General features: G+C 57.9%; 2 protein-coding genes across 2 annotated transcripts in view; one reads left to right on the top strand and one right to left on the bottom strand.

Annotated features, from left to right (window-relative positions):
* The first annotated feature begins 5,291 nt into the window (after nt 1-5,291).
* On the top strand, nt 5,292-9,815 carry NDUFV1 (NADH:ubiquinone oxidoreductase core subunit V1). The gene is made up of 10 exons (XM_004713585.4): nt 5,292-5,411; nt 6,105-6,187; nt 6,260-6,430; nt 7,038-7,221; nt 7,854-8,043; nt 8,523-8,735; nt 8,878-9,044; nt 9,197-9,278; nt 9,430-9,575; nt 9,670-9,815. Exons 1-10 carry the CDS (start codon nt 5,340-5,342, stop codon nt 9,754-9,756), a joined length of 1,395 nt encoding a protein of 464 aa, XP_004713642.1. The 5' UTR covers nt 5,292-5,339; the 3' UTR covers nt 9,757-9,815.
* A 186-nt stretch (nt 9,816-10,001) lies between these two features.
* The window catches only part of LOC101649657 (double C2-like domain-containing protein gamma), a 2,875-nt gene continuing 680 nt past the window's right edge, over nt 10,002-12,196 (bottom strand). The window contains exons 4-10 of the mRNA XM_004713723.2: nt 11,947-12,056; nt 11,719-11,854; nt 11,589-11,642; nt 10,691-10,848; nt 10,536-10,617; nt 10,347-10,443; nt 10,002-10,274 (exon numbers count right to left, since the gene is read on the bottom strand). Of these exons, the coding sequence (XP_004713780.1) occupies nt 10,144-10,274; nt 10,347-10,443; nt 10,536-10,617; nt 10,691-10,848; nt 11,589-11,642; nt 11,719-11,854; nt 11,947-12,056 (768 nt within the window). The 3' untranslated portion in view covers nt 10,002-10,143. The remainder of the gene's footprint in view (nt 10,275-10,346; nt 10,444-10,535; nt 10,618-10,690; nt 10,849-11,588; nt 11,643-11,718; nt 11,855-11,946; nt 12,057-12,196) is intronic.

Below are 12,196 nucleotides of genomic sequence, written 5' to 3'. Positions count from 1 at the left end.
CAAAGACTTTCTACCCACTGGCCTGTGATCGTCCTGCATTCAGCGTCATTGTATGTGTTTCATGAGTCTGAAGAGGACTTGATAGATTGGTATCGGACAGATGGTCTAACATCAGACTTGTAGACTTGATCTGGACTGGTCTGGGGTGTTTTATCCATGTCCAATTCCTCTTGTATATAAAACTCTTTCTTATACACAGATGTGTGTCCATGGTTTGTTTCTCTGGTCTACCCAGACTAACACACTCATATTGCTATTAATCATTTCAGCCCCAATGGTTGGAGTACAATGATTTGTACCCACTGGATGCAAACATTCAATGGAAGAAGTCTCTTCTGGTTCATTACGTTTTTTAAAAAGAAGCTGACTGTGGAATTGACCCAAGCCATGGTACTTTCCATTGCTTTATGTGCACGTGAGAAGTGGACGCTGCCTAAGGAGACTGAAGAAGAACCGGGCATTTGCGTTGTGGTGCTGGAGAAGAGTACTCAAAGCACCATGGACCGCCAAAAGGACAAGCCAGACAGTCTTGGAAGAAGCGTGGCCAGAGTGCTCCTTAGAGGCAAGGATGGCGAGACTTCACGATACATATTTTGGGCATGCTGTCAGGAGAGACCCGTGAGAAGGACATCAGGCTTGCTAAAGGGGCAGCAAAGGACAGAGAGGCCCTCAATGAGACGGATTGGCATAGAGTCTGCAACACCAGGCTCAGGCAGAGGGCCGACGGTGAGGGTGCTGCAGGACTGGGCAGTGTTTCATTCTGTTGTGTGTAAGTGACCCCGTAGCACCTCACAACAACAAATAACCTGATGTCACTCCCAACAAGAAGTGGCACCTGTGTGCCCTCTCCTGAGCCCAGGTAGGCCCTAGTGGCTGCCTCAAAGAGAAGAGCTAAGTAGTCGTGGCCCTATGGGATTCTGAGGCTGGTAGAAAACGTCACGCAGTTCTTCATGCATTGTGAATTGAATTATGCATGCGTGCGCACATGCACATACAGTGAGTTTGGAATCCTGTTCTTTTTAATGCAAATTAGACCCTATCTGAGCCCGTGAGTTCGCTACGTAACCGTTTCTGAGTTATCAAAAGGCAGAGAGGACAGGGAGGCATACATACACGGATGAGCAGGAACAGAACAGAGAAAGATTCGCCTTCAAGTCTTGATTCATGCCACAACACGAATGACCCTGGAGAACATTATACTGCCCGATAGAAGCCAGACACAAAAGACCACATCCTGTGTTATTTTATTTATAGGACAATGTACAGAATAGGTCCTTTGTTCTTCTAAACACATTTTAGAATCGGCTTGTCCAGGTCAATGAAGGGATACACGGAGAGAGAGAAGAACTGATTGCCACCAAGGAAGACGGGCTGGGAGCAGGGCACCATCTTTTGGACCCAGGGTCACTGGGCCGAGAACCTCCTAGACACAGGGAGGATTGATGCCAAAGCACACGGAGCTCTCCAAAGGACGCGGGACTCACAGACATGGAGAGAAAGAGCCAAGGACCTTCCCCCATGACAGCAGAGGGAGGGAGCCCTACCCTAGAGCCAGCCCTCTGGGTTCTAATTGAAATGGGCACCGAGAGAGGGGACAGCTTTCAATTAAGTCAGCCCACCTGGTAGAGACCCCTGAAGAGGTGAGCGGCTGACTGGAGTCAGGGGAACGGAGGCTGACTGATGGAGGACTGTGTCAGACAGGGTTCTCTAGAGAGATAAAACCAAATTGCTGATAATTTAATATATTTATTTATAAAGATAATTAGATATATAACACAAGAAATGAACTGTTAAATCATATACAGATAAATATGTAATACAAGAAATAAACAGTTTATAAAGCACTACAAATGGCTCAATACAACTCACTCCCGTTAGAGAGAGTTGTGAGAGACTAGCAGTCCTTCCAGTCCAGTCTGCTGCCAGATCTTCCTCTATTTATAGAGAGAGCTAGGCTATGTCAGCACAGCAGCCAATCACAAGGCAGGTCACCAACTGCCAGCCAGGTCACCAACTGCCAGTCCCCAGCTCCAGCGACGTCTTAAAGGGACCTCAACTTACAGCGACACAGTCCACAGGCTAGGCGTCCCACAGGCAGTGCAGCCTTTAAATTGAGGCACAGGACAAGCAAGGCAGCCGCACACTGGCCCGATGATCAAAGAGCGAGAGACAAGAAAGGCAAGACTCACCAAGCCATTTCTCTCTCTGCCCCTCAGTCAATCCCACTTGTGTTTATCGGCCAGGCTGGCACAATAAACTATCTCAAGGACCAACCAAAAACTTGCTGCCACTGAGTCCATGCTGACTCATACTGACCCACTGTGGGTTTCCAAGACTGTACTCCTGTCTACAGGAGTAGAAAGCTCTGTCTTTCTCTCTCTCTTTTTTTTAAAAATTGCTATTTATTGAGGGTTTTTTCCCTTTCACCCCAGGGGAAGGAACAGTTGATTGAAAGCCACTTATAAATAAAGTCCAAAGGGGATTTTGACACTTGCTCACTGTTTCTGCTCTTTCTCTTGAGGAGCTGCTGGTGGTTTTGAACTAGCCAAGCATGTGGATCACAGCCCAACTTGTAACCACTACACCACCAGGGCTCCCTGGATGTTGGAGGAAGGAAACCATAAATCTCAGTGAGGGTGTCATGACCTACGCTTCTGGGTCTTGCCCGTTGGGAAGAAATTGTCTTTGAAAGGTGCGGCCCCTGGGGAAAGATAATGTAACAGAGTATCAACAGTTCAACCTGTTTCTAACAAGAAAAGCTCAGCTGAGCTTGCCTTTCACTAATTTACAGGAGGGGAGTGAGCCTTTCTGAAAACAGAACCCTGCAGGGGTGGGGAAGATGAGTCTCAGGTTTCTAAGGGCTTGGAATTCGCGGAAGCAGTGTGTACACCACTGGTTCTCCACCTTCCTCATGCGGAGACCCTTTCATACAGGTCCTCGTGGGGTGTGACCCCCCCAACCCTCACATTCTTGTCGTTGCTACTTCATCACTGCCATTTTGCTACTGTGATGAATCAGGTGACCCCTGTGAAAGGGTCGTTCGACCCCCCAAAGGGGTTGCAACCCACGGGTTGAGAACCGCGGGTGTAAACTCTTCCTGGTGTCTGTCAACCCACATAGTCATCAAGGGCTGTGCTGGGAGAAGAGGGTGGAAGGAGGAGTGGGTGAGGCTCCAAGGAGGACTTGAGATCAGACCAAGGACAAGCAGGAAGGGCTGCTGGGTCTCTCTGCGTGCGGGTCTGCTTCCAGGGAGCGAAACTGCAAACGCCAGCCAGCGCTGACACACCTCTATACTCCTGTTACTATCCGTGTTCGTGTTGCTGTAACAGTGATTACAAAAAGGATGGGTGAGTACCACAGTTCTGGAGGCCCGGCGTCTGTCCGTCCTGGCTCCTCCAGTTTCTGGTGGCCTCGGGAGGTCCCCAGCTGTGGCACCAATCACTCTCCCCTCCATTTCCTCTTCACATGGAAATGTTCTCTGTCTCCAACTTTGCCCTTCGGTCTCCTGTACTGGACGGACGCCGGTCACTGGATTCACGGCCTGTCTTAGCAATCAAGCGCTGCTCTAACCGAAGCACCTCAAGCAGACACCTTAAACCAGCGGAAATTTGTCCTCTCGCGGCTTGGGGTCTCCAAGTCCAAGCTCAGAGCTGTGGCTCCAGGGGAAGGAGCCAGGGGCCCCCCCACCCAACCCCTGTGAGTTGGAACTTGGAGTTGATGAGTTTAGTTTGGGTTTTGAAGGAAGGAATCGTGGGGGGAGGGGGGAGCTGATGGCTGTGGGAAGGGTGGAAGACTGGTGTCTTAACCAGACACCAGGAATGCCGTCAGGCAGCACATAGGGCTTGTGGCCAGATCTCTGACTGGTGGTCTGAAGCCGGAGAGAAATGCTGAGCGTGCACCCAGAGCTGAGGGCGAGGTCCCCCCACTGGCAGGCAGCAGAGGCCAGACTGCTGTGTGGCGTGGTGAATGGGGTCAGGGTGGACAGCGGCAGTGGGAACGTTGAATGGTGCCGGGCACACTGGTTTTCCTTTGGTTTGGTTTTCCTATTCCACAGGCGAACAGAGTGGTTCGTGAGGTTTTGCTGGAAGGAGAAGCTTAGTGATAATGGTAGAAACGTCAAAGATCAAGGCTTCTTCACTGGTGCTCTCACTTGCAATATTCTTCGCTCTTGACCTGTCATCCTCTGCTGTGTGATTAACCATCTTAAGGACGCGGAACCATCTTTCCACCGTAGGAGTAGGATCCCATTCCTTTAGAGGTAGGCAAATTAGACAATAGTCATTGTGTTTGATAGATTAGAATCTGTTAGGCGACTTCTCTTCTCTGAAGAGAATATGTTCATCTTTGGAAGAACCCCTCTCTGCTTCTGCTAAATGTACATTGTTCTGACAATATTTTTAGCTCTTTGAACACTTTCCGAAATTGCATAATTGGCTCTTAATGCCTCATGGGAATTTGGGGCAAGAGCACAAAGCTGAAACGATGGACAGGGTGTCACCCTCTGGTTGCTTGGCAGTTTTTCTCTTTCTCTTATATTTTTAACTAACGAATTAACAAAGACAAGGGGATAACAATGTAGTATTTCATCAAAAGTATGAGTTTTATGAAATGGATAAATAGGTATTACAAGCATGGTTTCGTCTTATTTTTTTATACCGATGGACGAATGAACATCATTACAGGCGCTTATAATACGCTGTTGTGCAGACGGAAGTTAAAAATGAGTCAGGAATGTAAATTTGTGATTGCCACATCCCAGCCGCCCACCTTAGAGAGAACCCGATTGAGTGCCATTTTAACAACCGGTTCTCCGAACTCAACACAAAATTAGGGATCCTTTCTGCGGAACCCGCGGGAGCCAGCTGCATGCCACCACTGGGTCAGACCAATTGCAACAGGGACATGGGCTCTTCCCCTCAAGCACCCGCGTGCACCCAGCAGGTGCTCACGAAATGTTGAGCCAGTAGAACGTGGGAAACGACAAGCGAGGTTTATTCACTGGGGACTTGAAAGGCTGGCGCCCTGAAAGGGGAACACCAAGAAGTTCCGAAGCCGCAGCATCAGAGCAGGTGCACGGTACCGCCAGCAGAGGGAGGAAGGCGGACGGAGGCCAGTGAGACTACATTTCCCAGAATCCTGCGCCCGGACGGGCCACTTCCGGCCCCTCTGCCCTCCCTGTCCCGGGAGGCGGGCTGAAAGAACGCGAGGGTGCGTGGGGGCGCGTCGGCGTCAGGGCGCGTGACGCTCTTCCGGTGCGCCCCCTCGCGTCTCCTCCGTGCCGGCTCTCAGGCCCGGAGGCGTGAAGGTGACAGCGGGAGGTGACCCTGCTATCCGCCGCGATGCTGGCGGCGCGACGGCTGCTCGGCGGGTCGCGCCCCGCGCGAGTGTGCGTGCGTTTCAGCGGCGACACGGTGAGCCCCGGCCTGGCTCGCGGCTAGCGCAAAGACCGTGCAGGTGGCGCCCATGTCCCCATCCTTCCTTGCCACGGCCTTGCAGGACGAGACACGAGGGTCGTTGTCCGGTTTTACAGATGCAGAAAACAGCGTCGCTCTGCGCCCTATAGTGGCTGAGACGTGCTTTTAAGGGGACGCAAGCCAGGCTCCCAGTGCCGTCAGCCATGGTGCACCCCATTGGGTCTTGTAGTATTTCCGTCCCCATCTCCCTCAGTTTTCTCCCACGGGGGACCTCTCCCATCAATAAATACATCTTAAGCGAAGGCCCCTGCTTTCGCTCAGTGTGTGGTCTAGTGGGAGAGTCCGACCAACTGTGGCCCGGTCCTTCCCCAGGCCTTGCAGGTGCAGTGGGATCAGCCCCAGATTTCCCTGGCTCCCATTCTGACACCTGCTGTGTGAGCTCTGTCGCCTGCTTTCCCTCTGTGCTCCACTTCCACCTCTAAAGTGGCAGAGGGCATCCTGCTGCAGGTGGTCCCAGGAATGCAATCGCGGTGGTGCAGGATGCCATAGACAGCGCCTGGCCCGCGTGCCTAAGACCCTGCCCTCCCCCAGCCCACCCAGCCTCTCCTAAGCAGGGGGATCCAAGAATCTGCAACACCCCTCATGGCCCCAGAGTTCCATTGCCTCCCATCTCCTGACTCTCTTTCCCAGACAGCGCCCAAGAAAACCTCGTTCGGCTCCTTGAAGGATGAAGACCGGATTTTCACCAACCTGTATGGCCGCCATGACTGGAGGTAAGTGGGGGCCCATAGCCTGGTGGGTCCAAGTGCGGGACCTCCCATCACTGGCCTCCCCATCCTGTCCAGGCTGAAGGGAGCCCAGAGCCGCGGCGACTGGTACAAGACCAAAGAGATCCTGCTGAAGGGGCCTGACTGGATCCTTGGCGAGGTCAAGACGTCGGGCTTGCGGGGCCGTGGTGGCGCCGGCTTCCCCACTGGCCTCAAGTGGAGCTTCATGAACAAGCCCTCCGATGGCAGGTGTGGGGAAGGCAGAGCGGGGGCGGAGGTGGGGGGCTGTCATTCAGGAGAGTCCCAGTAGTTGTGGGAGCCCATCTGGGCCTTGGGACAGCTTCCTTAGAGACAGTGATGATGGAGGTGGGAAGATGCTCCCAGGGCTTATGTGAACGGGACGGGTAGGTCTCGCTACTCTGCTTCAGTGGGGACGCATGGAGGAGCAGAGCCCACTGAGGGTTTTGACTCCGACAGAGTTAAGCCTCGAATTTCGTTTTCCCAAGTGGGCATGGCAATATTGTACAGGGATTAAAAAGAGATCGCTCAGCACTGGGCTCGCATGTTGACCCATACATGGGGGAAGGCTCCTTGTGAGCAGGAGCAGAGTGTGGGCTCAGCACAGGGAGCCGCAGTTGGACTGAGCAGGACAGAAGCCTTTTCTGTGGCCATAGATGGGACACGCAGTGAGCTCCCTGCCATTGGTAGTGAACCAGCAGACACTCCAGGAACATGGTGAGAGGGAATAGAGGGATGGGCCCTTGGAGGGTACATACTTGGGAGGAGTGAGGGTGTCATGGGGTTGACGGCCCAGCCCCAGTGGGCACGCAGCCTGGCTGACCTGCTGACCTTGCAGGCCCAAGTACCTGGTGGTGAATGCGGATGAGGGGGAACCGGGCACCTGCAAGGACCGAGAGATCATGCGCCATGACCCCCACAAGCTGGTGGAAGGCTGCCTGGTGGGAGGCCGGGCCATGGGCGCCCGAGCGGCCTACATCTACATTCGAGGCGAATTCTACAACGAGGCCTCCAATCTGCAGGTGGGCAGGGGGTTGCTAGGGGTTCACGCTTGCCCCACTCACCCAGCAGTCATTTCTCATCATGAATGGACCCAGGCCCGCAAACCTGCTTCCTCTGGGCCTCTGTTCTGTTTTCCTCAGACCCCAGGCGGGAGGCCCTCCGGAAGACTTTTGAGGTGGGCTCATGCGGAGGGTCCTCACTGGCGGGCATGTTTCCTGCAGAAGGGTCAAGGGGGCAGCTTAGGAATCCTTAGTCTGGTGATGCCTGTAGTCTAGGGACAGACAGACACCCCTTTCTACCCGGCCCCGAGCAGCAGAGGCCTACAAGACGGGCCTGGCGCAGTCTGGCAGGGAGTCGGCGGCGTAGGTGGTGGTCTGGTTGTCATCACATGTCAAAAAAATTAACCTTGAGAGTGTTTTCCATGTGGATGTGTGTGCTCACAGAGCCAGAAAACCGTAGGAAAGAAGACGCCCTTCAGGGAACCACCCTCAACTGCGAGCTGAGAATACGAGTTATTTCTTTACACGCTTTCTCCCGCAAAGCACGTGCTCTGATGATTGGCTGAGTGTTTTTCTAGAGGTGACATGCACACTGAAAGTCCAGGCTCCCCGACCTGGGCTCTCCCGGTCGGTGACCTCCCACCCTCCCCCAGGTGGCCATCCGAGAGGCCTACGAGGCAGGTCTGATTGGCAAGAACGCCTGTGGCACCGGCTACGACTTTGACGTGTTTGTGGTGCGTGGAGCCGGAGCGTACATCTGCGGGGAGGAGACCGCACTCATCGAGTCGATTGAGGGCAAGCAGGGCAAGCCCCGGCTGAAGCCACCCTTCCCCGCCGACGTGGGTGAGCCTGCCCCGCCCCGCCCTCGTTGCCACCCCAAACAAAGCAAGCGCACTGCCCTGGTGTCCCTGACGACTCATAGGACAGGGCAGAACTGTCCTCCGAGACTAACTCTTCATGGGAGTAGAAAGCCCCATCTTTTTCCCACCGTCATTCCTGTGGAATCTGGGGTCTGGCCTCAGGCCCCCACTGGGCCACTGTGGCGTTCCTGAGCCCCCAGTGGCCGTGGGCCAGTGCCCCCTGCAGCCCTCCTCCTGCTTCAGCCCTCGAGCCCCTCCCAGTTCTGTGAGCTCATCTTTGGCTCCGCCTCCACAGAGCCCGGCCTGGAGCTGGGTATAGGGGCGATGCAGGCAGACACTGCTGCTGCTGCTGCTGCTGCTGCTGGACTAGGGTCCAGCAGAGGACAGGACCAGGCAGGGAACAGGCGGGCGGTCTCGGTGCGACCCTGCTCCAGCCGTCCGGTCTTGCCCTTTGTCCTGCAGGGGTGTTCGGCTGCCCCACCACCGTGGCCAACGTGGAGACGGTGGCTGTGTCCCCCACCATCTGCCGCCGTGGCGGGGCCTGGTTTGCCAGCTTCGGCCGTGAGCGCAACTCGGGCACCAAACTCTTCAATATCTCTGGACACGTCAACCACCCGTGCACCGTGGAGGAGGAGATGTCTGTGCCGCTGAAGGAGCTGATCGAGAAGCATGCTGGTGCGGTGGGGGGCTGGCAGGTGGGCGGGATGCAGTGGAGGATGGGCAGGCGGCAGGGGGTTGGGGATACCTGGTGTTTCGGGACAGTGCTCTGGCCTTATCGCTGACTGGGCACCTTTCTGGGGACTGACTGGGGCTCCAGGGGGTGTCACAGGAGGCTGGGACAACCTTCTGGCTGTGATCCCTGGCGGCTCGTCTACCCCCTTGATCCCGAAGTCCGTGTGTGAGACGGTGCTCATGGACTTCGACGGGCTGGTGCAGGCTCAGACGGGTCTGGGCACGGCGGCCGTCATCGTCATGGACCGCTCGGTAGGCCTCGCATCGAGCCTCCCCCTGGGCTTGTCTGAAATCCCGGGGGTGCCCATGCCAGCTGGGCGGTTGGTGGGGAGGAGATGGGAACGGGAAGGAGGGTTGTTGCTGGGAGCTGAGTTCGCACCTCCTCGCTGCCCTGTGTCCCCCAGACGGACATTGTGAAGGCCATCGCCCGCCTCATCGAGTTCTACAAGCACGAGAGCTGTGGCCAGTGCACCCCGTGCCGTGAGGGTGAGCTCCCTGCCTGCCTGCTGTCCCACTCTGGGCCCTGGGCTTGAGCAGGCCGCTGTAGCCTCCTGGCCTGTTCCAGGGCTCCTCCAAGGCACACCCTCTCACCCCAGGCCCCTTCAGGAGCCCATCCAGCCCCTTCCCATGTCTGCAGGTGTGGACTGGATGAACAAGGTGATGGCCCGCTTCGTCAAGGGTGATGCCCGGCCGGCCGAGATCGACTCCCTCTGGGAGATCAGCAAGCAGATCGAGGGCCACACCATTTGTGCCCTGGGTGACGGAGCCGCCTGGCCCGTGCAGGTACTTGCGGCCAGCCTGGCAGGCGGGGGGCACTTGGAAGTGGGTGCCCAGGGCTGGGGGGCCAGAGCATCCTCACACCAACCCCTCCCCCCAGGGCCTGATCCGACACTTCCGGCCTGAGCTCGAAGCGCGGATGCAGCAGTTTGCCCAGCAGCACCAGGCCCGGCAAGCCGCCCTCTGAGCCTGTCAGTCCATCTGTCTGTCCTCTGGGTGCTGACAATAAAGCAAGTGCTGCTGCTCCTGTCGCTGTCCCGGTGCTGCCCCACCCCCACTGCTGCGGCTTTCCCTGGGGCCAGGGCACAGGGTCCGCCAAGGTCACCATTGGGTCCCGTGGATCACCAAGGCTGCCCTCAGCAGTGCTGACCGGCGCCTGGGAGGCCTCCCCAGGTTGGGGCTGGGGGCTGTGGTGCAGAAAGCACAGACTGGTTTGGTTTGGAGCAGATGTTTATTTTTGCATCAGGGTTGAGTGGCGGGTGGGTCTCAAGCTGGGAGGGAGGCAGGCAGGGAAGCAGCTCTGAGCAGGGGCTGGGCCTGCTTGTCCAGCAGGAGGGTGGGGTGATGGGCAGGGCTAGTCGCTGAGTTGGAGGGGCACGCCGTCCAGCGGGTGCCACAGCTCCAGCCGGTGGTTGCTGTGGCCCAGGCACTCACGCCAGTGCCACAGGCGCTCCCCACTGGCATGGCTGCCCAGCTGTACCCCACCTGGTGGGGGGTGAGGGTGAGGGCCCTGGGCACTCCTCAGGCCTCCCACCCAGCCCCCCACAGCTCACTCACCGATGAAGTCATCCGCAGTGCCCAGGTCATAGTCCCACACAGACACCAACAGCGTCTTCTGAGCCAGCTCCTCCCGAGGGCCCCCATAGAAGAATTCCTGAGGGAGGAGAGCGGAAGGAGGTCCTGGGGTCCTGGGACGGAAGGAGGGGCTGGGCAGGACCAGGGCATACCCTACAGAGGGAGCCTGACCTCATTGAACTCGGGGTTCAGGGTCTTCTTTCGAACACTGGTCTTGTACTTGGATTTCTTTCCCACGTTGGGCTGCAGAAGACTGACGCAGGGCGGTGTGGGTCAGGTCAGCTGTGGCCCAGCAAAGGTGGGCCCCACCCCGGGCTCACACTCACAGGCGGACAAAGGGGTCCGAGTAGCCGTTGGCATCCATGGGGGCGAGGTGGGCACAGCGTAGCACACCCACCAGCAGGCCGCCCCTCTGAGAGCTGTAGCAGAGTGACAGCAGGATGCGCCCCCGCTCCGCCCCAGCTGCCTCCTCCGCTTCTGTCTCCTGCGAGTGAGGGCCACTTCAGCCCCTTGGCTGGCCACACCCCCGCCCAAGGGACCCCGGCTTCGAAGGCATCTGGGACCAGAGAGCCATGGGGACCCCCATCCTACAAGTCAGGGAGCCTGGGGGGCGGGGGCTCCACGCTAAGGCGGAGTGCCTGCCTTCTGCTACAGTCTGGCCCTGGTGCTCCACATAAAAAAATAGGCCTGGGGTTCTGGGAGGTCCCCCCTCCCTTGTCCTGGGGAAGGAGGAGGAGCCCGCTGTGAGCACTTGTAGCAGGGGGTGGGGTGCAGGAGGTAGGCCCCACAGGTTGCTCAAGAGCACCAGCTGAGCCTGTAGCAATCTGTGTCTCCCCTACGGGGCAGAGGCACCAGGCCCTTCCTCTGAGTAGGGCCTTGGAGAGACCCTGGGCCCTGGCCTTAGCCTTGGGGTTGGGGGCTCTCCTTGCATTCCCACCGAGGGTGGGGCCTGGTCTCCACTGGGCCCACAGTACCCAGCAGTCACCCTTACTGCCCCTCCTCCTTCCAAGAGGGTCTGCCTAGAACTGCACCCCTGCTCCATCTCCCTGTGCCCATCCCTTCCAGCAGGGGTAGGCACCACTGGCCCTAGCCCTTGGCCCCAGCCTGTCCTAGTCCAACCTCTGCCTTGTTACTTGTGCCCCGGGCCGCCTAGTCCTCCTTGGGGGCACCGCCCTGCCCCCGCCCCAACCAGGGCTCCCAGGTCAGCCCAGGCGTCCGACCCACCTCCTCATACAGAGACATGCCGCGGGCAGCGTCCAGACTCTTGGGCCTCTTGATCTAAAAGCAGTGTCCAAGTGGACTCAGTGAGGGGCAGCGCCCTCTCCCAGGCTCCCAGCCCCGCAGCCCCGCTCACCAGTCGTCGCTTCTCCAGGCACACGTCGAAGCTCCGCGCGCGGTTGGGCACCAGCTTCCTCAGGGGCACGCGCAGCTCCCCCAGGGGGGGACCCCGCCCGCGTCTCCGCAGCCGTGGGTCCTCACACACACACAGCCTGGTGGTCCCCGCCGTCAGGCCTGGCCCACCCAGGCCCCCTCCCTCTTCCAGCCCGTGCCACCCGACCCCATAAGGCCGCCCCGTCCTCACCGCAGGGTCTTGCGCCCTGCATCCTGGCGGGTGAAGCCGTGGTAGGTGAGCGTCTCCTCCCACACAGGCCCCCGGGTGCCCCGCACGGTGCGCGTGCGCAGCTGGCTGGCCTGGGGTGGGGCAGGGGCCGGTCAGTACCTCCTGGTCCCCAACCCAGCCTCCAGGGCCCTCACTGTACGCGCGTGCGCACTTAGCTGACCCGGGGGTGGGTCAGCACCCACTCTGCCTCCCATTGAGGGCCCCCACGCGC

Source organism: Echinops telfairi, unplaced genomic scaffold (genome assembly GCF_000313985.2).
Source record: "Echinops telfairi isolate 266 unplaced genomic scaffold, ASM31398v2 ScPeMD7_7417;HRSCAF=8455, whole genome shotgun sequence".
Classification (NCBI taxonomy): Eukaryota; Metazoa; Chordata; class Mammalia; order Afrosoricida; family Tenrecidae; genus Echinops; species Echinops telfairi.
This window is presented reverse-complemented; position numbering and strand designations above follow the sequence as displayed.